Source organism: Ochotona princeps, chromosome 25, assembly GCF_030435755.1.
Source record: "Ochotona princeps isolate mOchPri1 chromosome 25, mOchPri1.hap1, whole genome shotgun sequence".
Lineage (NCBI taxonomy): Eukaryota > Metazoa > Chordata > Mammalia > Lagomorpha > Ochotonidae > Ochotona > Ochotona princeps.
Genome location: NC_080856.1, coordinates 965,230 through 990,331, shown reverse-complemented (window position 1 = coordinate 990,331; position 25,102 = coordinate 965,230). Strand labels below are relative to the sequence as shown.

At 46.7% G+C, this 25,102-nt stretch overlaps 1 protein-coding gene across 1 annotated transcript in view; it reads left to right on the top strand.

Annotated features, from left to right (window-relative positions):
- Positions 1-1,769: 1,769 nt before the first annotated feature.
- The window catches only part of EXOC4 (exocyst complex component 4), a 599,303-nt gene continuing 575,970 nt past the window's right edge, over positions 1,770-25,102 (top strand). The window contains exons 1-2 of the mRNA XM_004598184.4: positions 1,770-1,870; positions 21,761-21,950. Of these exons, the coding sequence (XP_004598241.2) occupies positions 1,785-1,870; positions 21,761-21,950 (276 nt within the window). The 5' untranslated portion in view covers positions 1,770-1,784. The remainder of the gene's footprint in view (positions 1,871-21,760; positions 21,951-25,102) is intronic.

Here is a 25,102-nt window from a genome sequence, read left to right as displayed (position 1 = left end):
TCGTTTTGTTTTTGGATTCTTCATTGGTAGTTTGTAGAAATATCATTGATTTTTGAATATTTTGTGTTTGCAAACTTGTTGAATTGTTTTATTTGCTATAAGGCTAAGTGTTCGAGCTCTTTTTGTGTGCGTAAGATCTGATTATCCAAGAATGGAGGTTATTTTGCTTTGACTTTTTCTTGCCTAATTGGTCTGGCTATACCTTCCAGTACTTTGTTGAATTAAAATGCTGAAAGTGCTCATCTTGCGTGGTTCCTGGTGTTCACACAGAGCTTTCAATGTTTTGCTGCTGACTACAATGTTTGTTGTGTGTGTTTTTTTTTAAATAACCTCCCTTTCTGTTTTCTTTTTAAAAATCCCATTCTATTTCTTGTTTTATGGATGTTTTTATTTTGAAATGGGCTTTGGTTTTGACAGAAGCTATTGTTTCTGGATCAATTGAAATGATCATATACTGTCTGCACACAGACTGCTTAAGAAAACAAGGAACACCTTGTACTTTCTGTGTGGATTGTTTTATAGGCTGCTTTGTGCACTTCCACCATAAGTCTTTTTGTTGAGAGCCATTAAAATTGTGATTTACAACAACTAGATGTTATTTACTTATTTGAATGTTCCATAAGTTATTAAATATTTCTATGTTGTTTCAAACATTGTCTTCTCTGTTTATTCAGAAATAAATTTTAAAACTGGAATTATTCAGATGAAAACTATAAACATTTTCAAGGTACCACATACACACACTGCAACGAATTTTTAAATAAAGATAGATTTATTTATTAGAGAGAGAGAGAGAGAGAGAGAGAGAGAGAAAGGCAGACAGATCTGTGGCCCTCTCCCCAGGTGGCTGCAGCAGCCAGCTGAGGGCAGGATGGTTGTCCATTGTTTTCAGCTGCCTGTCACGTTAGCTGGTGGCTTTAGGCTGCAATTCCAGGAAGGTAGCCCTCAGCTGAAGTTATTTAAGCTTTACTGCTATGAAGCAGCTCACACTTGTCCCTACTTGCAATATTTATTTAATTCTTTCTGTCCTTCACTCTATCCACCTTCCATACACACTCTGTTCTTGGTATTTAACTGGCATTTAGAATTAATAATTATGCCAATACAACAAAATGCAGGAAATATTCAAAACTTACTGCTAACGCCATTGATAATGCACAAATGCACATTTCCCTACATTTTGGGGGCACACTTTACCAATATTCAGTTTGCATGTTCCCGCATGTCTGTTTTTTTTAGGAATATCAGGATATAAGGAAGCACTGGGGAAAGGTGAATTACATGCAACAGGTAAAAACACTTTCAAAGACTCAAAAGCCCTGCAGAGTTTATTCATTTTGTTAATTGGATTTTCAAATGACTTCTCTGTTAAGGTCATGTTCTACATCGAGCAGAAAATACTCTCCGTTTAAATACACACCCATATGCACATCTGGCATTATCAGACTAACTGGTAAGCCTGCTACTACTCTGAAAATAAGAACGGAAAACACGCCCAAGGCCCGCCCACTCAGGGTCTGGGAGCAAAACTACGATTCTCGAGTGCGCACAGCGCACACGAGCGGCGAGCGGCTCGGCCTCGAAGCTCGTGCCTCGGGCCCGCCTCCTCCATGCTGTGATTGGATTCCTCATTTCCGTGCTCTGCAATTCTGCTGCTTCATTGGTGGCGTCTCCACTTCCGTGTCTGCACCTCTCCTCTTCTATTGGTGGAGACTCCGGCGGGGTCAAATGTAAGCGTGGCGTTCCCGAGCTCCGTGGAGCCCTGTGGGTCGCCCCGTACCAAGATGGCGGCGGAGGCGGCTGCCGGCAAGTACAGGAGCACTGTCAGCAAGAGCAAAGACCCGTCGGGGCTGCTCATCTCGGTGATCAGGTGAGGCAGGCCGGAGGCAGGCCGGAGGCAGGGCCAGGGCTCGGGGGCCGCGGCAGCCGCCCGCTGCCCGCCTGGGAGGGGAGAAGGCCCGGCCGGGTCCCGCCCCGCGAGCCTCCCTCAGGACTCCTCCCAGGCCGGCTCGGCCCGCCTTGCCCTCGCGGCCTGGGGCCCAGGGAGGCGCCCCGCCTCGCGGTGTGAGGGTTCCGGGCGGGAGGGGAGGCCGGTGAGGAACACGTGTCCTCCGCCGCCGGCCCACCTCTGGCACCGGGGAGGCGCCCGGGCTCCTGGAGCGCCGGGTCGGGGGCTCTGCAGCCGGTGGCAGGCGGCCCGGGCCCGACTGTCCGCTGTGGGGGCCTGTGCGGTGGAAGGCACGCGCCGGGCTGTGGCTTTGCCTGGCCCTTTCCCGCCGACACTTTCGAGTTGTCCTCCTTGCCGTCTCCAGCCCCAAGCCCGGGGCAGTGGGTGCACGTTGAGTGGTGAACCTTAAAAAATGAGAGAAATGTATTATGACACACATTTAAAAACCAATGCTGTTGGCGCTTTAATTCCATTGCAGGTGTTGCTTATTAAGGCAAACACCCCTCCCACCTGGGTCTCCCACGTCTGCTAAAACTTTCTGAATTCTTGAGGGCTCCCGAATACTTCTCTTTTTCTTGTTTGTAAAGCCAGTGCTTACTTGGAACCAATCACTGGGAATACGTGAAGCCATCAGGTTCTCGAAGCCGCTTTCCACTCATGGACTCATACTGACCCATCGCATGGGTCTGACTGAGGCGACAGTGGATTAGACATGCCCCGTAAAATCATTATTAGCTCCCAGGACTAAGGGGAGACTTCTGTGTGGCCGAACTTGCGGTCTGAGTGATGTCCTACGGAGGGAAGTCTGTTGGTGTACAGGCCCAGGCTGGTGCAGTAACACTACACAGGTGGTGTCCTGGATGTCATGGTCACAGAGCAACAAAGAGCTTTGTGGATTCCAGATAACCCCCGGGGGGTTATAATGCACGCGGCACCATCCACTTGAGTTGGACATGAGGTAACCTTGAGGAAAAGTGTAGTCTTGGGAAGTGAAATGTGTGGCGAATAGCAGGTGAAACTAGGGGAGAGGGGAATGAAATGTGAGGGACGTTGTGGAGTAGTTCCGTCCAGAGCCACGGAGCAGCCGTGTGCAGGTGCCGCCATGGCGTCCTGCGTCTGTATGGGACGTCTTTGTGGTATAGCGTTACCTTTATGCTGTGTATCAGTTTTCTTCGGTTTGCTCCACATCCCCTATATTCCAAGACGGTGTGAAAAGCAACCCAGAGCTCTCCTACTGGCGCCATTGAGGAGTCCGTGTTGCCTTGCTTGGCCAGCCCTCTGTTCTGGGGAAGCTCTTTCCTGGTGGTGTGCAGCATGGCTGGTTGGCCGCCTGTCTCAAGCTGGTCTTTGTTCCTTCTGTTTGTCACCACGACGTGACCCTGGTGGTGGTAACTTCAGCTGTGTTCTGCTGCTCCTGCTTCCTCAGCCTTGACCCGCACACCACTTGAGACTAATGTTTATTATGCTTGTTTTCAGCCTGATGTAAGAGTGCTCAGACCTAGCTTCTTGGCCAGGTTCAGTAAGGGTTGGTTCATGGTTACAAGACCCAAATGCTCGGTGTTGATGCTGGGGGGTTGGTTTCGTAGTTCAACATTTTCTTTGAGTCACAAGTAGATTTGGGGAGAGGAGTTGCAGATTTGCTATCCCCGCTCTTGCTGGTAGGCTTTTGAACACACCTGGAGGTTTGAATTTCGTACAGGCGCCGGTGGATGAGGGAAAGGTGGTGGTACTCGCCAGCTCAGCTGTTTGGGGTTGGGAACGAGTTGGGGAGACAGAATGGGGAATGTCCATTTCTTGTTAAACCCTGCTGTCCCTCTGAATTGCAGCCGTGTGTAGTTGTTCACTTTGTTGCCTTTGTGTTTCCATTCTTGCAACATTGTATTCACTTTCCTTAATTCAGCATGGGCGCTTCACTTTCCTTTTCCTTGTCTGACCCTTGCTTTTCAAAATCTCTAAAACATTGTAACTTTTTGGGTTGTTTGGCAAGAAACCACAAACTAGAAAACACACTTTAGGCGCCTGATGAACTAACTCTTTCAGAAGATGTGATACAAGTCAGTTTTGTTTCATGTTTCCATGGACCTGTCATCTTGTCACAAAATCCGTCTTTTGGAAAGAGTTGTCAGTTTAGCTTTATTTTGTAATTATTTGGGAGGCAGAGAGAGTTAGTCATCTCCATCTGCTGGCTGCCTAGATGGGCACAAGCCGGGAGTTTGCCATGGAGTGTGGTAAAGACTTGAAGTCCTTGGGCCATCTTCTGCCCTCCCAGGACGTTATCAGGGAACTGGCACTCGCTATGGGTTGCCAGGATCGCAGTCTATAGCTTAAGCGACAGCACCTCAGCATTGGCCCCTTAATTTATCTTCTATCATTAATCATCTTTTTTTTATTGAATAATAAATGTGGAAATTCTCTATCAGTTGTCTTGCTTGCACTGGTAAAGGTCGGTAAAGGTCATTTCTGTGCTGTGTGTGCATGGGGCACTTCATGAAGCTTTCGGAACAGCAGGAGTTTGGCACAGCGGCCCACATCAGAGTGCCTGGTGCTAGTCCGTCCTTCGTGCTGCCCTCACCCTGGAAGCAGTGCGTGGAGACTCGGGTACCTGGGTACCAGATGGGCTCCTGGCTCCTGACTTCAGCCTGGCCCAGTTCTGTCTGTTGCAGGCATTGAGGGAGTGAAGCAGCAGAAGGAAGATCCTCTCTCTTTCAAAAAAGTAATAAATAAATAAATAAAATTAAAGTCTATGGAAAAATGGAAGCAAAAACTAAGTTTATATTGGTGGAAAAAAAAACCTTTTGTAATCCATGCATAGTTTTTTTCATACTATAAAAAATAATAACCTATGATCTTTTTAAAATTTTTTTATTTTTGAAAGATTTATTCATTTTTGTTGGAAAGTCAGACTTACAGAGAGGAAAGATCTTCCATCCACTGGTTCACTCCCCAAGTGATTGCAACGGCTGGAGCTGAGCCAATCTGAAGCCAGGAGTTTCTGGGTCTCCAATTTGGGTGCAGGGTCCCAAGGCTTTGGGCCATCCTGAATTGCTGTCTCGGGCCAAAAGCAGGGAGCTGGATGGGAAGTGGGGCCGCCAGGACAGGAACTGATGCGTATATGGAATCCTGGGGCGTTCAAGGCAAGGATGTTAGTCAATAGGCTGTCACGCCAGGCCCACCTCTGACCTTTTTGAAAATCTTACATATGCCTGAGTTTCCATATTTTTTGCACCAAAATAAATCTGTGTTTCAATTGCACTTTCTGTCACCCTCTTGTATTTTCTTAATGTTTTATATTGTTTTTTAAAATATTGTGCCTAATAGTTGGAACAGTTTATTGTTACAGTCACATTGATGACTGGATTAAGAAAATTCCAGGTAGCATTGTGAATTGGCAGGTAAAGCTGCTAGTTGCAACACTGGCATCACATCTGGGTGCAGGTTCAAGTGCCCGCTGCAGTACTTCCGATCTAGCCCTCTGCTGGTGGCCTGGGAGGGCACCACTGGATTGCCCGTGGTCTTGGGCCCTTGCACCCATGTGGGAGAACTGGAAGAAGCTCCTGACTCCTGGCTTTGGTCTGACCCAGTTTTGGCCATTGAGACCATCTGGGGAGTGAACCTGCAGATGGAAGAGCTCTGCCTGCCCTCCCTGCCTCCTCTGTAACTGTAAGTGAAATAAATAAATAAATGGTAAATCTTAAAAAAATTAAGTATTGTAGTTGGCAGATGGATTTCTTAAGTTGTTTAAGTGTCAGGAATCAACTTCCTCATTCATTTACAAAATGCCAAATGAGACTGTCTCGGGACGGCAGGTATTTAGAGAGGTAGTCTCCGGGGCTTGACAGTGTCCTCCAGCCTGCACGCTGGGCGGCAGCCAGGACACAGGTCTGCTTGGGGCTCTCAGCGGCTGCTGCTCGCTGCCGGTTTGAAGTGATGCCACGGGCCCTTTTAGATGGTGCCAGTTGGTAAATGGTCCAGACGACCTGCTGACAGGCACGCACAGATACCTTGCGTTTCGCTGACCTCCACTCTTCTGTTTGGTATGGGGGAGGCACCCTGTCACCTGCGAAATCGGTGAGGGAGTGTTTGGCAGATGTCACTGTGTTTTTGTGAGTCCCCCTCAGATTTTTAATTGGGAAATGTGTCTACCACTTCCTGTTAGGTGATTTGTTTTCCAGTTAAGTGTTGTCTTTCCCAGTTGGAGCATGATAGCCTGTTTGATTGGGAAGCCAGGCTTTGGTTGTGGTTTCTGGAGAACCCAGTGAACCCTTGGAGCAGGCCCGGTCACAGGAGTCAAGGAGATTGGAAGACAGTCGAAGGTCCCCATTCCCCTTGATTTTTATGTCCTCTCAGGAGTTGGGGTTTCTTGAAAAAAAAAAAAACGTAGAAAATCCGTTCTTGTAGACACCTGTTCCATGTCCTGCCTCCTAAGGCAGTATTTTGGCCCATGCTGTGTGTAGTTCAAAGGGAAGTGCGCTTAGGGGAGCAGACTCAGTGCTTTGCACTTCCGGTGCACCTGTGGCCAATTGGTTCCCAGTCGCGTCCTGGGAGCTGTGTGAGGTGCTTATGTTTCCCACGCCAGCTCCTCTCTCGGTGGTTTTTTAGGTTCCTGACTGGCTCTGTCCCCTGGGGAGTCTTGGCACTCACTGCGGTATTGTTTGAAAGTCACCACTTGGAACAAGTTCCGAGATACCTGACAGTGTCTGTGGAAAGACAAAGGAATCCCTATTTTTCTTCTGGTTCAGTGTCTGCTGTTACTATCTTAAGAACTCCTCTTTTTGTGTCTGATCACATTTGTGGCTGTCAGCCTTGGAATTCCTCGAAGGCTTCGAAGCTCATAGTTGCAGTGTGGGGTAATACGGTGAGTTTTTTTCCCAAGCCGTTGCTTGCAGACAGGCCCATACGTTTGGTGGGAGGCACCGTCTGTGTGTGGTGTAATTAAGTAGAAACCTACGTGTTACCCGTGTGGCCTTGGACACCAGTTACTCATAAACACCCTGTGTCTGTTACACCTGGCATACTAGTAGACCTGTAGTGGTTCTGGGGAGTGTTCAGCGAGGTAGGAAAAGTGCCCAGCACAGTTGGCCATGAAAGGGCATTCAGAAGTTCATTTTCTTATTCCCAGGGGTCTGTAGGTTCTTTGAGAAACTTGATTTTAATCCATTTGCCAGATAGCAACTAAGATATTGTGAACTTTACACCAGAAGTGTCCTTGGTCAGCTTAGCCGGAGTGTAGTCCATTGGGTAGGCTGCTGTTGTAACCAGCAACATTTGTACCACTGAGTTCAAAGAGTTATTTGATAACTTAAGATTCGCCTAAAGAAGCTAGGCTTAAGTGAGTATGTAACCTTGCTTTCTTTTATAAAAATTATGTTGCACAATTTTTAAAAATGTTTAGTTAGAATATCACCTAACAATTTCATTTCCCAAACTGTTATCTGTTTTTATTTAATAAAATTTTTTATAGTTCCTGTCCATGTGTATACGAAATTTTAATAGTTGTAATTTTAGCACAGTTAACTTCTTATAACACCGACCTTTATATTGCTTTTGTAGTTAAGTATTTTTTAGATGGAGAAATGAAAACACAAAATTTTTAAAAAATCACTTGTTTTGTCTTCAGAGGTGACTACTGTTAGATTCCAGGTGGCCACAATGGCCAGAGCTGAGTCGGTCCAAAGCCAGAAGCTTCTTCTTGGTCTCCCACGCTGCTCTCTAGTGGGCTGTCCTGCATTGCTCTCCCAGGCCACAAGCAGGGAGCTGCATGGGACTTTTCAATTTTAATCATTATGTGGCGCTCTCCTGTATTGGCTGGCTTGATTACAGCAATTGCTTTGCAGACTAACTTGTGGGAACTGGGGTTCCCCAGCTGAATTTGTTTCAAGCTCCTAGGAAATGAGTTCAAAGCAGAGATGCAGGTAACCAGTAGGAATGGGAGCAGGTTTATTGCTTACATTTGGAAGTTAATGAGAGCAGTTCCCTGGGGAGAGTTGTACACACTCCGGTTTGGCCGCCCCCTTGATTGGGTAAGGGTGGTGTCCTCATCACATATTCCAGTGGGGAGTTGGGTGGGATTCAGTGTTAGTGATGAGCTCTGGGAGGTTTTACTGCATCTCCACGTGGAGATCAACGTGCATGTGTTCATCATGGAGGAGGCCCAGATGCACTAAAGTGGCTGTGCTGTATTGGCATGGAAAGGTGCGGACTTTTCTTGGCAGTGCCAGGCTGTGGTATGGAGACCGTGGGAAATGTCTTTGCTCCAGTTCACTGGCTCCCTGCCCAGGCCATATCATAACTGCATTACTGCCTGATGAAACCTGTTTTGTTGAATAGTTGCTGTCTTGATCCTTGACATTCATTCTAGATCCCAGGTAAAAGCCTATCAATAATTTATCTTAAATAAAAATTGCCAGTGGTACTATTTGGAGTTGTGTATGATTGGAGAGGAAATTGGATGTGCTGTGTTTCAAAGTTATGGCATAGAAGTGGATGTTTGGCACAGCGGTTGTGTTGCCGGTTAGGATTGCTACAGTTGGTGGTGCCTGGTTGGAGTCCTGGTGCTGTCCTCTCTGGCTGGCTTTCTGGAAGCTAGCAGCTGATGGTTCAAGCACGCGGTCACTGTCATCCAGCTGGGAGATGGGGATTGAGTTCCAGGCTCCTCTGGCCTGGTGCAGTCCTAGCTGTTACAGGCATCAGGTGGAAGATCTGCACCTATCTGTGTGTCGCTCTGCCTCTCAAAAGGCCTGGAAGTAGACAAGATGGCTGGATGCTGATGATCTTATTTTACAGGTTATTAAGCAGTGATAAGCCTTTATCTTGTACATTACTTTTAAGGACCTTTTCCTCTAGAACTCTTAAAAGTGCCCTGAAATAATTGTGCATGTTTATGTTTGCTTATTTTTAACAGAGTACTGATCTATTTCATTTCATCCCTGTGGCAGTGTTGAGTTGTTAGCTGGAGGTATAATGTGGTTGCTACTGGATTTCCTTAGGGCAGCCTGGTATTTAGAGTCTATTAGTTGGTTTCTTGTTTGTGTTTGTGTTTGAATGTTTGCATGAACTCTGCTTTCTGTAGACTTATACTCTGCCTCTTCTCACATTTTTGTTAGCTGCTTTTAAGGCGTGAGATGAGCTGTACAGCCTCTTTCCTTATAGAATCCAGCTCTCTGTGTCCTGGGGTTGAGCACGTGGAAACTCGGAGTAGGTAGGTACTTCAAAAATTTCATGGAAAATTAAAGCAAAAGATACGTTTATTTTTATGCAAAAAGGTTTTAAAATCCATTTTCATGAACTTTTTTTAAATAAAGGGAACAGATTTTGTGCGTTTCCAGAGCATAATTGTCCCTCCTACCGTACCTTCGCTGTCTTCCTCACTCCACCCCCTTTTGTGTGAACTGTTTCAAAAACTATTTGAGTGTGTGTATATAAATGAATATTTACTGATATTTATTGCCTGATATATGTATATCAGTAAATGATGAATGTGGGATTTTCTTCCAGCTATTTGGGGAGGAATGTTAAAGTCTTGGAGGAGTGTTTAGATGAAATGTATGAAAGTTGACAGTTGTTGAAGCTGGACTTATTTGACAACTCTTAGTTCTCCTATGTGATTGCAAACCTGTAACAGTGTGTGTGTGTATACATGTAAGTGTTGGTGTTATTCTGACTTGCAGATAGTAGCTGGCAACAGGCCACCATGCATGCCAGACAGGGTTTTATGGGGGCTTATACTTGGACACTGAGAGGTTCTGCTGATTGGTCCCTCAGTGGGAGAGCTGGACATTTAGATTTAGGGGTTGAGTGAGGCGTGGTGAGTGGGCACGCCTTGCTTGACTCTGCACCAACTCTTGAGTTCTGGCTGCTGCTCGTGAGCACAGGACATTTGGATTTGCATGTGGCTTGGTGTTTTGTGCAGGCATAGTTGTTCCTTTGCACATCACACACTCGAAATGGCAGTGTCCACTCCAGAATGCAGGCCTGTGTGCAGGTTGGAGAAGTCCCTGACACAGCACTAGCAAGGGGTCCTTTGTGGTTAGCATTGGTATGCCCTTGCTGCTGACTGGTTTGGAGCTGGAGATGGGCTGAAGTCAGTTCAGGAGAGGCAAGATTTAGTGAGCCTGTTTCTGTCCAGACTGATGGGAATAGGTGAGAAACACAAAACTTAGAAAGTCAATAAATGACAGGCTATGCACTACTTATGTCCCGTCACCCTCCCGGCCCCCGACACTGTGTGTATTAATGCATTAAAACCTCCTGTGTGTCTGCAGTTGAGAAAGCTACTTCGGATTTCCAGAATGCATCTGACCACATCACATAACACCTGTTAACTTGTACAGTTTTATTTTTGAAGCACTTACTAGGAAGTAAGATCAGGGTGGACATTGCTTTAGGAGGAGATTGTAGGGCTTAAGACAGAAGAAGGAGGAGAAAGGGTTCGGTTAGGCGGAGTGAGAGTAGGTTTTAAGTTGACTGTCAGACTGTTTTATGCCTGAGTAGGGCTGGTTTTACTTAACTTTAGGTAATAAACTTTGTTGGTAAAAAGATTTATAGTTTTTGGTCCCTAAAAGTGCTCTTCAGAACCGAGTTAATTGAAATATTAAAAAGCTGTGTGTGCTGGGCATAGTGGTTGCTCCTAAGCTCTGTCTGAGACAAGACACTAGTGAGTTACCGACTGACTTGAAAGCAGAAATTGTTGACTGTCACTTGCTGTTAGATGGATCTCTGCTCTGGTAAGGTGTGCTGTTTTTATGCATCTGAAAACCTTGTAGTGTGGCTGTCTATGAACGGCTGTCAGAGATGGGAATAGCTTAGATTTTGTGGACTCTGATCAGACATAATTAAGAAATACCCAATTCAAATGTGTAATGGAGTCTGTAAAGCAAATTGAGTATGGCTGTATGGCTGTATGGTGATACACATCTCCAGGGTGTCTGAGACTGGTGAGCATATCCAGGGTGCTCTGCTGGGGTATCAGTCTCGGAGGACTCATCGGGGGGTATCAGACTCGGAGGACTCATCCTGGGGTATCAGACTCGGAGGGCTCGTGCTGGGGTATCAGACTCGGAGGGCTCGTGCTGGGGTATCAGACTCGGAGGGCTCGTGCTGGGGTATCAGACTCGGAGGGCTCGTGCTGGGGTATCAGACTCGGAGGGCTCGTGCTGGGGTATCAGACTCGGAGGGCTCGTGCTGGGGTATCAGACTCGGAGGGCTCGTGCTGGGGTATCAGACTCGGAGGGCTCGTGCTGGGGTATCAGACTCGGAGGGCTCGTGCTGGGGTATCAGACTCGGAGGGCTCGTGCTGGGGTATCAGACTCGGAGGGCTCGTGCTGGGGTATCAGACTCGGAGGGCTCGTGCTGGGGTATCAGACTCGGAGGGCTCGTGCTGGGGTATCAGACTCGGAGGGCTCGTGCTGGGGTATCAGACTCGGAGGGCTCGTCCTGGGGTATCAGACTTGGAGGGCTCATGCTGGGATATCAGACTCGGAGGACTCACTCCTGCACTTGTTGAGTGCTCCTGTTGCTGGCTGTCTCTTTTCCTCTTGCACTGAGAACTGTCTTTGGTTCCCCTGCTGCCATCCTAAGTCTGTGTTCCAGGCAGCAGTTCTGGGATTGGCTGTTTTGCGTTTTAAAGGAAAAGAATCTGAGTACTGCTTTGAAAGAAGGGCTAACTAGATGTGCTAATGCAGCCCGTCTTCTGCTTCAGAGCAGTTTGGGAGAGACAATGGCGTGCACATTCTGAAGAATCATGTCAGCTGTAGACTTTTCCCTTTCATGTTGGGGTAATAACAAAAGCAGTCTTATGTTCTGGAAAGATCAATATGGCAATTGTGTTTGTTATGCAGTTGACTAATTCGCATAGGGGCTGGTATTTGTACCCACCACTGAAGCACCTGAGTTGGACTCCTGTCTCTGGCCCCTTCCTGGCTTCCTGGGAGGCAGTGGTGCTGCTGTAAGTCTTTGGGCTTCTGCCACTCACGTGGGAAACCTGCATAAAGTCTCCAGCTCCCAGCTCAGCCCTGGAAAAGCCCGCCCTGTTCAGTCTGGGCATTTGGAGAACAAGCTCATGGATAGGAGTTTTCCCATGCCTCAAATAGATAATTACAGCATTCATTAGAATTGTCTAATGAGAAAGAAGATAGCGCTGATGAGGGTAGCGTGAGGTTTAGTTTTAAGGACTGTGAGTTCTGGTTTCCCGTCTAGAGGCCCATCTGAAATGCATCTCAGTCATCTGGGGGCGTGTCTTGTGCAGTAGTTCAGTCTGCTGTAGGTGCTGCTGTAAGTCCAGCTGCTCCACTGCCCATCCACCTGCCTGCTAATGCGCCTGGGAAGGCAGCGGAAGGTAGCCTGAGCTGCGGCTGCTGCTCCCCACGTGGCATACCCGGGTGGAGTGCCAATTTCCTGGTTTTGTCAGCTCCAGTCCTGCTGTTGTGGCTTTTTGAGAAATGAACCAGTGAATGGATGATCTCTCTCTTGCTGTCTTTCTCTGATTCTTCCTTTCAAAAGAGTACGGTGAATCTTAAACATTCACATCAGCAATTTCTTTTATTACTTAAAAAAGGTGAAGAATGGGAATCCTTGAAAATTTGATTCTTCTTGTAGATTGTGTTGGGTAGAGCTGTCTTCCAAATAAGTGATTTTTGGATAGGTAAAGTCTTATTTGTAATTTAGTTTCTCTTACTTGCTTGAAGGGATTCCATTAATTGTTAATCTGTTATTCCTGGAGAAGTCACCGGGTATCAATGAGAAGTGCCCTTAATAGGCAATTATGCCCATTAACTACAGAAAGCATAACTTAATGCTAACTATTCTGCAGATGCCACTAAAATTTAGGTATTAAATATTAGGTGTTAAATATTTCCTATAGCAGGTTAATTCTTTCAGTTACTCGTAGTTGCCTTAGGCAGCTGGCTTTTGTGGGTTTGCTGAGAATCCATGTTGATAACATTTGCCTTGGGAGTTTAACCAACTCGAGTAGCATCAGCTGTGTTGAAGGGTGGTGCATTCTGGGCTTCCATAACACAAGGCCAAAGACTGGGTGACTTAAATTTGAGAATGTGTTTTTCCACAGCTTTGTAGGCTACAAGTCTAAAAACTCTTCAGGGTGCCATCAAGGTTACTCACCCCCTTGTCTTGCAGATGGCCGAGCGTGCTATGCCCTCACCTGGCTTTCCTCCTGTGCGTGGATGGCTGTGTGTGCTCTCAGCTGGCCTTCCCCATGTGTATGGATGGCCGAGTGTGCCGTGCCCTCAGCTGGCCTTCCCCCTGTGTGTGGATGGCCAAGTGTGCTGTGAGCTCACCTGGCCTTTTCCCTGTGTGTCGATGTCCGAGTGTGCCATGCCCTCCGCTGGCCTTCCCCCTGTGCGTGGATGGCCTACTGTGCTCTGTGCTCAGCTGGCCTTCCCCTCTGTGTGTGGATGGCTGAGTGTGCTCTCTGCTCAGCTGGCCTTCCCTCTGTGTGTCCGGACACCCAGCCCTTCTGGATTAAGGTCCTAGCCTCACTTTTGTCACCTCCTGCCTCCAGGTAAATTCACATTGAGAGTTAGCACTTCAACATAGGAGTTTGGCAAGGATGTGTGATGGACACGGTTCATTGTGTAATGGATGGTGGGTTGCCTGAGGACTTCTTGGCTCAGTTGTGGTAACTAGGAATTGGACAGTTGGCCCAGCCAGGAGCTTCTTCTAGGTTTCCCACATGGGTACAGGGACCCAAACCCTCAGGCAATCTGTAATGCTGGTCCAGGACTGTTCACAGGAGCTGGATCTACATGGATCAGCCTGTTGTGGATGCTGGCACTGCAGGTGAAAATGTTCTCTGCTGGGGTCCTTGTGATGGGTGTGGAAGACAGGAAAGTGTGAAGAGTATTGTTCCATTGTAGGCAGGGCCGCAAGGAAGTTCCTGATGTTTGGCAGGGCCCCGGTGGATGTCTCTACAACCACCTGAATGCGGCTCCACCTCTCTTTGCATGGACACTGGACAATCGCGCTGAGATTTCTGTAATTTATTTAGGCATTGTCTGCCTCTGTGGAGTTAATGTTTACTACCAATGTGAGCTTGGAAGTTGCTGATACCGGTTTAGCAAAAGGGCCTTTTATTGCTGCCCCCAGGTGTGGAGGGAATCTAATCTTAGGGTTTCCCTCCCCCATTGACCATATGCTAATCAAGGGTGTTCTGCCCCCAGGTGTAGTGGAATCTATTGGTTCCCTCTTTCTTTGATATTTAGGTCCTGCCTTCTGTGATACATTTCCTCCCTTAGCTGATTCAAGACTAGCTATAGAATGAGGATTGCAGTAGGAATGTGTTACTGATTGATAGGCGCCAGGATGGATAACATCCTGCCTTAGGTGAAACAAATGGCAGAATTATCCTTAGAAACACCCACTTGACCATGACATAAAAAGTCTGAGCCAGGGTTTGACTGGTTTTGTATAAATAAAGTGGACAGCTTTATTGCATTGTCCATGATGATCATGGAATCCTAGTGGTCCGTCTCTCTCCCTTTGCGCCTCATCCATGCACCCTTCTTGAGTTCCGAACTCAGCTGGAGCTGGACTCCAGCAGTTCTCTGTTATGCCACAGCCATCGAGTTGAGTTTTAAGGTTAAATTGTTGAAAGAACTTAAAAGAAATGAGTATGTAAAATTTATGGTTTTGTTTTTAGTTATATAATGTTTCCCTGTTGTGTTAAGTGAAAGGTTTCTTTTGGAGTTTAAAGTTTGCCTGTTTGGAAGCATCGGAGTCTTGTGTGCCTGGGTGTCTGGACATTTGGCTTTAGTGGCAGGCCATCTCACAAACTGTGCTTGGCCATAAACTTGAGCCCTTGGGCTTTATGGGTATATGGCATTGTTTTATTCTATATCTCCTGGTTGTGCTTGCTCATTTCATTTATGTTTTTGTTTTTGTTTTTTAAAGATTTATTTGTTTTTATTACGAAGTCAGATATACAGAGAGAGGAGGAGAGACAGAGAGGAAGATCTTCCATCCCATGATTCACTCCCCAAGTGAGCCGCAACGGCCGGTGCGCGCTGATCCGATGCCAGGAACCAGGAACCTCTTCTGGGTCTCCCACGCGGGTGCAGGGTCCCAATGCATTGGGCTGTCCTTGACTGCTTTCCCAGGCCACAAGCAGGGAGGTGGATGGGAAGTGGAGCTGCCGGGATTAGAACCGGCGCCCATATGGGATCTCGGCGCGTTCAAGGTGAGGACTTTAGCCGCTAGGCCACGCTGCCGGGCCCCATATACGTTTTTGTATACCAGCTCAGACTTTTGGAAAGGGATGGGATATAGTTGAGCTGAGACTTGAGGCTGTCTCTCAGTCATGGTTTACATTTTATCAAGCACATTCGTTCCCTGGCAGTTGGTATGGTAATGTTCAGTTTCCTCTGCACCACAATGTAAAAAACATCAGACCCAAAGAAATGAAGTCAGTTCCAGGTCAAGTTACTCTCCTGTTTCTGTGGGTGCCCTGTTCTTTGCTGGTTTGACGTATTTGTAGGGACGCTGAGGTTCCTCCTGGTACATTTTAGCTCTGCATTTCTTTTTGCCTCCCTTTGTTCAGTCTTTGACTGGAAGTGATTGTTTCTCTTGAGTGCAGGGTTCCCTTTTTGGGACTAACCTTATGTTCATAGGTGTGCTTTTGGTTTCATTGGATCTTTCTTTTTGTCTTTTTAAAAGAATATCGGCTTTACATGCTTCCTCCTGTCTGGGCTCTATTACTCTAGTAAACTGAGATGGAAGTGGAGTTGCTGTGCCGCTGGAGCCGGTGATGGTTCCTGTTGATTCTGGACCAGCCACACTGGACCACAGAGGCTGCTCTCAAGCCAAGGAGGTGCACAGACTCTGTGTTGGGTCTCGTTACCCGCCCTGAGTCCTGGTGCTTGTTTGTGGGGTTTCTCTTGGGCTCATGGCCATGCATCCGCCGGATCCTTTAGCATGCTTGTTCTGACGAGGTGCCGTTCGCAGTGGCTTAACTTGGCTTGTGATCCTTTCGGCCCATTAAGTAAGCAAATTCCTTCCCAGGTTTTAATCAGTCATGCTTAGAGATGTAATTCATCATGTAAATACCAGTGTTGTCTTAGTGAAAAATTCCTAATGATCCAGAGATGCCTTTGTGGCCAGCCTTGCTGGAATCTAGTCTACTCTTTGTGTCCGTTCATGAGTAGCTTGTACATGATAATTTTGAGATAGGTATGGGAAAATGAGTCATCAATAATTTGCACTCCAAGTGGCAACTTTAAACCATTTGTCCTTTGTTGATGTCTTGAATTTATGCTTTTATACCTTCTTGGCCTAATTCAAGTACCAAAAGTACTGCTCTGTTCTGCGTGCGTGCCCACTTTGTCCACTGTTCTTTTATGTCTGAGCAGTAGGTTGAGGTGCACTTGTGCAGCTCGGGTCAGAGGCAGGAAAGGCGGGCTTTCTTACTGTGCACTGTAGGACGGGCAATGGCTTGGAGTGGGGGGCACCTTGCTTTAATTCTAGCTCTGGGCATGCTTACGTGTTACCTGCTGGAGCCTCTCTGGTTCTTGATGTGTGAAAGTGGGGATTCGTTGTAGCTCACACACTGTTTTGGGGATGGTCGTAGACTGTGCAGAAGGGCCACTGTGCTGTCTGGTGTGTCACAGGCAAGCAGCAGTCTCGGCTCTTCTTGCACTTCACCTCCTGCCTTTTCCAGCTTGGAGTGTTCTGGCACCAGGAGCCACGGAAATACCTGCACTGCATCTGAGGAAAGAAGCCGAGAGTGAGAGAGAACTGGCTTGTCAGCACTTCTGTCAGAGGAATCTTGGTTTCTTTTTGAGCTACATGTTTTAAAAAAAGATTTATGTATTTATTTTTTAAAGATTTACTTGTTTTTATTGGAAAGGCAGATGTACAGAGAGGAAGATCTGTGTGGTTCACTCCCCAAGCAGCCGCAACAGCTGGGGCTGAGTCAATCTGAAGCCAGGAGCCTCTTCCGGGTCTCCCACGTGGTTGCAGGGTCCCAAGGCTTTGGGCCGTCGTCCACTGCTTTCCCAGGTCACAAGCAGGGAGCTGGATAGGAAGTGGGGCTGCTGGGATTAGAACCAGCACCCATATGGGATCCCGGTGCATGCAAGGCGAGGACTTTAGCCGCTAGGCTATCCTGCTGGGCCCTATTTATTTTTTTATTTGAAAGGCAGAATTACAGAAAGAGAAGGCATGTAGGAGATCCTCCATCCACTAGTTCTCTCCCCAAATGACCACAAGTGACCAGGGCTGAGCTGATCCCGGGCCAAGTGCCTCCTCTGGGTTGTCCACATGTGAGGGCAGGGGCTCAGGGACTTGGGCCACCCTCCATTGTTTTCCTAGGCTGAGAGCAGGGAGCTGGACTGGAAGTGGAACAACTGGAACACAAACAGGCTTAGGTATTTGGGAGATCGTCTGCTTGAGTGTTTTTTATTGCTGGTTTTTTTGTGAACACCCTTTGTTTTTGGCTATCCTGTAAGGCTGCCTGTTTAGCAAGCAGCCATGTAAATGTTTTTTCCCTCCAGAGCCAAAGGACAGGCAAGTTTGCAATCATAGATTCCGTTTTCCAAGCTCGGGCTTCCTGTCGGGTTACTCCTCTTGTCCATGTGCGTCCACTTGGCCCGGTCCAGCTCGGTGCGTGCAGAAGCCGGCGGCAAGGGGAATGCTACAAATGTGTGGGTATTCCTGGTGCTGGCAGAGCTACCAGTCCCAGAGTATTTCATTTTTGAGCAGAGTTGTGTTTGCTCTCAGCACACACGAAACTGGCAGTCTAATTTCTGTTAGGTTACTGGTAGGATAAGGTCTCAGTCTCTTGACAATTCCTGCCTGAAGGAAGAGCGAAGTAGCAATCAGACACACATCTCATGCCCAGAGCCGGATGATCTGTGCACAGTGGGACTTGAACTTTTTCTCCAGAGGGAGAAAGGCAGCTGCCTGCCACTACTGCTTCAATTACTATGACAACAAGAGCCAGCAGCAACAACCAGCGTATGTGAGTGCTGGTAGGATACCAGGCCTTGTTGGAGCTCATTTAGAGGACAGCATTAGGTGCTGGATCAGTTGTGTGGATGGTGAATATGGTGGAACCAGGACTATTTTCTTGTTGTTTCTTTGTTTTGAAAGAGATTTATTTATATTTAAAAGTCAGAGTAAGAGGGAGAGACGGGGCTTTCATGTGCTAGGTCACTGCCCGGAAGGACTGTGACAGTGGGGTGAAGCAGGCGCCAGCTGCTTCCCCAGGCTCCCTTACAGGTGGCGAGTGGCCTGAGGTGTTGGCATGTGAGGGATGAACCAGCTGGTGGGTCTCTCTCTCCCTGTCTCACACTCTCCTTTCTGCTTTCCCTCTTTTTTTTTTTTTTTTAAAGATTTTATTATTATCAGAAAGCTGGATATAGAGAGGAGGAGAGACAGAAAGGAAGATCTTCCGTCCCATGATTCACTCCCCAAGTGAGCTGCAACGGCCGGTGCTGCGCCGATCCGATGCCGGAAACCAGGAACCTCTTCCAGGTCTCCCACGCGGGTGCAGGGTCCCAAAGGTTTGGGCCGTCCTCGACTGGTTTCCCAGGCCACCAGCAGGGAGCTGGATGGCAAGTGGAGCTGCCGGGATTAGAACCGGCGCCCATATGTGATCCCGGGGCTTTCAAGGCGAGGACTTAAGCCGCTAGGCCACGCTGCCGGGCCCTCTGCTTTCCCTCTTACAGGCAGATGTAGCAAGCAACAACAACAACAACAAAAAATGGTATTTTTGTCGGCGTAATTTTTAAAGAGACATACTTATTTTTACTGTAAAGTCAGATTTACAGAGAAATGGAAAAACAAAGATCTTTGATGCATTAGTTTACTCCCCAAGTGGCTGCAACAGCCTAAGCTGGGCAGATCCAAAGCCAGGAGGTAAGAACTGCTTCTGGGTCTCCCACATGGGTGCAGGGTCCTAAGGTTTTGGTCCATCTTCTATTGCCCTTTGAGGCCACAAGCAGGGAGCTGGGAGGGATGCAGAGCAACTGGGATAATAACCTGCACCCATATGGGATCCCAGCACATGCAAGGCAGGGACGTTAGCCACTAGGCTACTGTGCCGGGCTGCAGCTCATCTTAGAACCAACAAATATCCCAGTCCTCTGCCTTGACCTTATTGTGTGAGGTGGGCGAATACACTGAACTTCTTTCAATCTGAGCTGTTTGATCCATGAAAAAAAAAGGTGGAGGGGGGTGGATTAAATGTAGGACCCACTCCCAGGGACTGTTAGGATGATTAAATGTACATTGTAAGGGTTGTGGGGGGGAACTCAGTGTGATGGCCTAGTGGCTAAATCCTTTTCTTGTGTGTACCAGGATCCCACATGTTCGCTGGTTTGTGTCCCAGCTGCTCCACTTCCCTGCTTGTGGCCTGGGAAGGCAGTAGAGGACGGCCCAAAACCTTGGGACCCTGCACCCACGTGGGAGACCCGGAAAAAGCTCTTGGCTCCTGGCTTTGGATCAGCTCCATTTTGACCATTGTGGCCACTTGGGGAATGGATGGAAGATCTTTTTCTCTGTGTCTCCTCTTTGTAAATCTGCCTTCCGATATAAATAAATAAATCTAAATGTACATTCTATGAAATGTACAACATAGTTGGTTTCTGAGCGCTTGTAAACTTATACATGGTAGAAGCTATTTTTCTTGCTGCCTCCCTTTTTTCTAATTAAAAAATGTTCATACTTCAAAAGTTCTATAATACAAGTATTTGAATAAAGGCAAAATGTCATCTCTGTTTTACGTAAGGAAGTTGATTTTCAGATGTGGGGAAACTTGGCACACTGCTTCTTATATAAATATTTTCTCTAAAAATGAAAATAGGGACAAAAATCTCCTGTGGACTGAATTTACTTTCCCAGTCCACCTTGTAAATAGTCCTTCCTGCTTGCTAGGTCATTCCTGGGATCCGGCCATGTATCGCAGTGACATCCGATGCCAGGGACTCCTCCATGGGCTGGGCACTGTCCTTAGTCATCGTTCTCGCTGGTTAAGATAAACAGTGTGAGATGTTTGATGTGCTTCTGCCCGCGAATGCTAGTGGAGAGCAAATTAGGACTAGTCTTAGAGATGGCAGACGGCTGCCTGCAGCTCTCAACCCTGTGTGTTTTCTGTTATCAGTAATGATGGAGTTAAACTTCTAGGAGCTCTTACCTTTGGGAAGGTTGATAAATTGGAGGTATTTTCTAATCACACTTTAGATTCGTAGCTCAAAGGTTCCAGATTTAAAGAACAGAGTCATGTATCATGGACACAACAGGGAAGACGTGTGAAACTACTCAGTCCTAAAATACTGCGAGCAACCCTGGTGAGCACTGTCTTTGAAACCAAGTCCCTCAGTGCTCTGATGAACTTTGACAGTGAAGCTCTTGTGGGGGGGTCTCCACCTTTAACCTTGCATATCAACTGGCTTGGGATTGCTGGTTGGCAGATGAGCCATGAGAAAAGCTTTCTGCTTTGGTTGGTGTCCTTGGCTGTGTCTGACTTTTGCCTTTGTCTTCATTTCTGCCTGCACATCCATCCCTCCCATTTTGTGCTGTGTTTGGTCTTGGGGCTTCCCTAAGACATTTATTGAACCGAATTTGGAGGTTCCATTGAAGTCAAGGACTGCCTGCCTGAATATCTCTCGGCTGGAAAAGTGGTCTTACCTCCGACAAGGCTCGTGGATTCTGGCCCCTTGAAGACTCACGTGGCGTTCTGCCTGCAAGTGGATCTGTGACTGATCTGCTGAGAGCCTGACTCTGAAAGCAGCTCTAATGATGGACTTATAATTGATTACATCCATCAAAGGGAGCCTAAAATATTCCCCTCCCTAAATTAAAAAAGATAAATGAACTAGGCTGAAAGGTGTGTGCTGAAAAATCGGGGGAATTTAATGAAACTCTAAATTACCTCAGCGAACAGATAAGAAGGAAAGGTTTCTTTGTTGCTGATGATAATACTAAATTAAAAAAAATTATCCCAGAAAGATAATAGAGGGAACAAAGACCTGTGGCTCATGCATCAAGCCAAGTTATTGAAAGATTTTAATAAGCGTTTCGTTGTGTGGTTGTTGTTGATTCACATCGGCCTTGTTAGTGCTGTTGCAAGAACAGCACATACAGGCACTCTGGTTGCATGTGACCTGGGTTATCACTGTTGACACAGAGCTTAGAGTTAGTATGACCTTACTTCCAGGATGCCGGGGACCTGTAGCAGATTCAGGTCATTCAAATGAGATCTTGGCAGTGCATGAGCAGTTTTATCAGCTAGTACAGGGTTAGCTGCATGTTGAAGAGCCCCAGTAGAAAGGGATGTGTTTGCTGCTCTAATGTGGAGTGGTGAGATCAGGCGGCTGCAGGCTGACTGCGCTGGAGGCTGGTGACATTCATGGTGGTGTTTCCCTTCTGGCTGGTGTGAGTGGTGTATGACAATACCCAGTACCCAGGGGGTGGGAGAAGGGACTTTGACCTGTTACCTTCTTGCAAGAAATCTATTCCTAGAAGTTCCACAGGTCCTATTTACCAGATTTGTTCCTGGTAAGTGGAAAGGAGTTGATAGAAATTACTGTAGGTCACTCAAATGGTTTCCCATGCTGTGGTGAAGTTATGACCATCTGCTCTGTGATTAAAATCAGTTTGAATATAAAGGCAGCACGAGAAGGGGATGGCTGCTTGAAGCAGCAACCATCACATCCACCTTAATGGGCTGTTGGGATTAACGCTGGAGGTGGTTTTGTACGGTGTGTTAGCAACATTTCGTTTTCTGTTTGGTAAAGTGATGTGTTGGCATGTCGCCCATCTTTCACTTCTGGGTTTGACTCAGCTTGTCTTTGTCTTCACCAGAACCCTGTCGACCAGTGATGATGTTGAAGACAGAGAAAATGAAAAGGGTCGTCTTGAAGAAGCCTATGAGAAATGTGACCGTGACCTGGATGAACTGATTGTACAGCACTACACGGAATTGACGACGGCCATTCGCACATACCAGAGCATCACAGAGCGTATCACCAACTCCCGAAATAAAATCAAGCAGGTGAGACCCTGTTTTCTGGTTAGTGTTGCTGTACCTTTTGTTTGTAGGTGTTGGCTTGGAGAGGTGGTGTGATATTGGCTAATGTTCGTTAGTTCAAAAGCTCTTCATGGTGACAGTTTCGGGGGATTTTGCAAGTAGATGCCTAGAGTCTTGGCCTGGGGATTCCTGAGGTTGCCCAGTGCTTGCTTCTTTCCTCCTCTGTGTCTGTACCCTTGACTTGATCTGCTGGAACTGACATGGCCTCAGCTTGACAAAGACTGGAAGCAATGCAGTTGGAGGAAGAGGCTCTTGTGCTGAGACGCCCGCCTGGTCTCACAGATGCACCGTGTCTAGTCACACCTTGCCTGTGCGTGCATTACTGTAGCAGTGGAAAGAGTTCTTGTTTGCTGAAATTTTGGCTTTGAGTATGTCATGTAGTTTGAATTTGGTTTGGTTTCTCTGTCATCATTATGTATTCTTTTTTTTTTTTAAAGATTTATATATTTATTTATTTTTATTACAAAGTCAGATATACAGAGAGGAGGAGAGAGAGAGAGGAAGATCTTCCGTCCAACGATTCACTCCCCAAGTGAGTGCAACGACCGGTGCTGCGCCGATCTGAAGCTGGGAACCAGGAACCTTTTCCGGGTCTCGCACGCAGGTGCAGGGTCCCAAGGCACTGGCCGTCCTCGACTGGTTTCCCAGGGTACAAGCAGGGAGCTGGATGGGAAGTGGAGCTGCCGGGATTAGAACCGGCGCCCATATGGGATCCTGGGGCGTTCAAGGCGAGGACTTAAGCTACTAGGCCACGCCGCCAGGCCCATTATGTATTCTTGATACAGATTTTTACAGTGAAGAAAATCTAACCTATAAACTATTTAAACATATAATGAAATGTTTATGAAAACTAAGATTCTTGAATATTGTGCTGTAGTCATAATGAACATGCTTGAATTTTTGCTTTGTAAGAATATTTTCAAATTTGGAGGAGTTTCTTTTCTCTTTTTTCTCTTCCTGCTGCCTTACTTTTCCTTCCCTCTCACTTCCACCTTGTTAACTTCCTTCTACTTCCCTTCTTTTTGTTGTTGGTCCTTGAGGAGCTATCGGGTCCTGGGTACCATGTCATGGTTTGCACCCCTAAACTCATGTAAAAGTTTAATTCCCCAGATCTTCCAAGTTGTTCATTCATAGGCATCAGTTAGGAAGAATTGTACCCAACCAAGGTGTTTGGGGGAAAGGGGCTTGCAGAAATGATTTGGGTGGCACCTGCATGATGTCAGACAGGTGGCTTTAATAAGGAGACAGAACGACCAAGGGTATACATGTTCTTGTGCTGTGGTTTGATGCAGCTTAGGAAAGCCCTGACTGGCACCTAGATCATGCTGTGACAAATCCCCTTTATTAAATGGCTTGCTTCATGGTGGCTTTTGCAGTAGGGACAGGCTAATGCTCTGCCTGCTGCACTAGCATCCCATACGCTCACTGGTTCAAGTCCCAGCCGCTCCACTTCAGATTTAGCTCCTTGCTAATGCCCTGAGAAAACAACGGAGTATGGCTCAAGACCTTGGGTCCTGCACCCACGTGGGAGACCCGGAAGAAGCTCTGGCTTTGGACCAGGTCATCTCTGGCCATTGGGACCATTTCAAGTTCAAGATGCGGATGGAGTATCTCCCTCTGTCTCTCCCTGCCAATTCTGTGAGCTGATTTTTAAGTAAATACATCTTTTAAAAAATTACCTAACTCATGTAACAGAAACTCACCTAACAGAAAGTGGACTAGTTCACATGTTCAGTGTGTAAAGGAGGGAGTGGGTTTGTGAGGAATGTTTTTATGTTTGGCCAAGGGGTGGACATGCACATATAGGTTCTGCACTGTCATGACATGGGAGGTGGTTCTTGACTTTTTGTTTTTCTTAAGATTTATTTTTATTGGAAAAACAGATCTGCTGATTCATTCCCCAAGCAGCTGCAATGGCCAGAGCTGAGCCAATCCAAAGCCAGGAGCCTCTTTCTGGTCTCCCACGCGGGTGTAGGGTCCCAAGGCTTTGGGCCGTCCTCCACTGCTTTCCCAGACCACAAGCAGGGAGCCAGATGGGAAGCAGGACTGCTGGGATTAGAACTGGCACCCATATGGGATCCTGGTGCGTGCAAGGCGAGGACTTTAGCAGCTTGAGTGCCAGGCCAGGCCCGGTTCTCGACTTTTTAAAGATTCATTTATTTATTTGAAAGAGTTGCATAGAGAGGGAGGAGAGGTAGGGAGGGTAGGAGAAGGAGAGAGATCTTTGATCTGTTGGTTGACTTCCTCTAAATGATTACGATGGCTGGGACTGGGCTGGACCAAAGCTTGGAGCCGAGAGGTTCTTCTGAGTGTCCCATGTGGGTGCAGGGGGCCAATCTGGAATGTTGCTCCATTTTCTTTTGGCCTGTAGAGTTTCCTGTGAGGGGTCTCCTGTGAGTCTGATTGCCATTCTTATATATGTCAAGTGATTTTTTTCATGTGCACATTTAAGAATCTTTTCCTTGTGTTCGATTGAAGAGAGTTTGATTATCATGTGTCTCGGTGAAGATTGCTTTTGATCAAGCCTGTTGGGAGTTTTGTGCCTCTCCTGGCTTTTGTTTTCCAATTCTTTCTCCAAATTAGGGATATTTTATTTTATTGTTACCTTAAATACAATTTTAAACCCAGCTTCTCTTTCTGCACCTTCTGGTCTTTGAAAATGAAATACAATTCTTCCACAGTAAAGAAAAGTTGAAAGAATATGCCTCTTCCAAGCCCGCCCCACAAATGATATTTAAAGATGTTCTCTTGACAGAGAAGAGGAATAAAACCCACCAAAACCAAAGGCAAATAAGACCATCCCAATAAAATAACAAGACTAAATCAACAACCCATTGCTAAAATGACAAGACCAAGTTACTATCTATTCATATCAACCCTGAATGGCTTAAACTCATCAGTCAAATGTCAGATAGGTTTTGTTTTTTAATCCAGTCTACCAATCTATTTGTTGCCTACAGGAGACATATCTCACCAAAAAAGATCAGCGGAAACCATATATCTTGGATTTTGATTTTTTAAGTTTCATCTCCTGAAAATTTTGTCATTGAATTCTTTAAATTCACTGACTGATAGATCATACAGTAGCATCATTTTCTTCAAGAAGGTTCTTGATT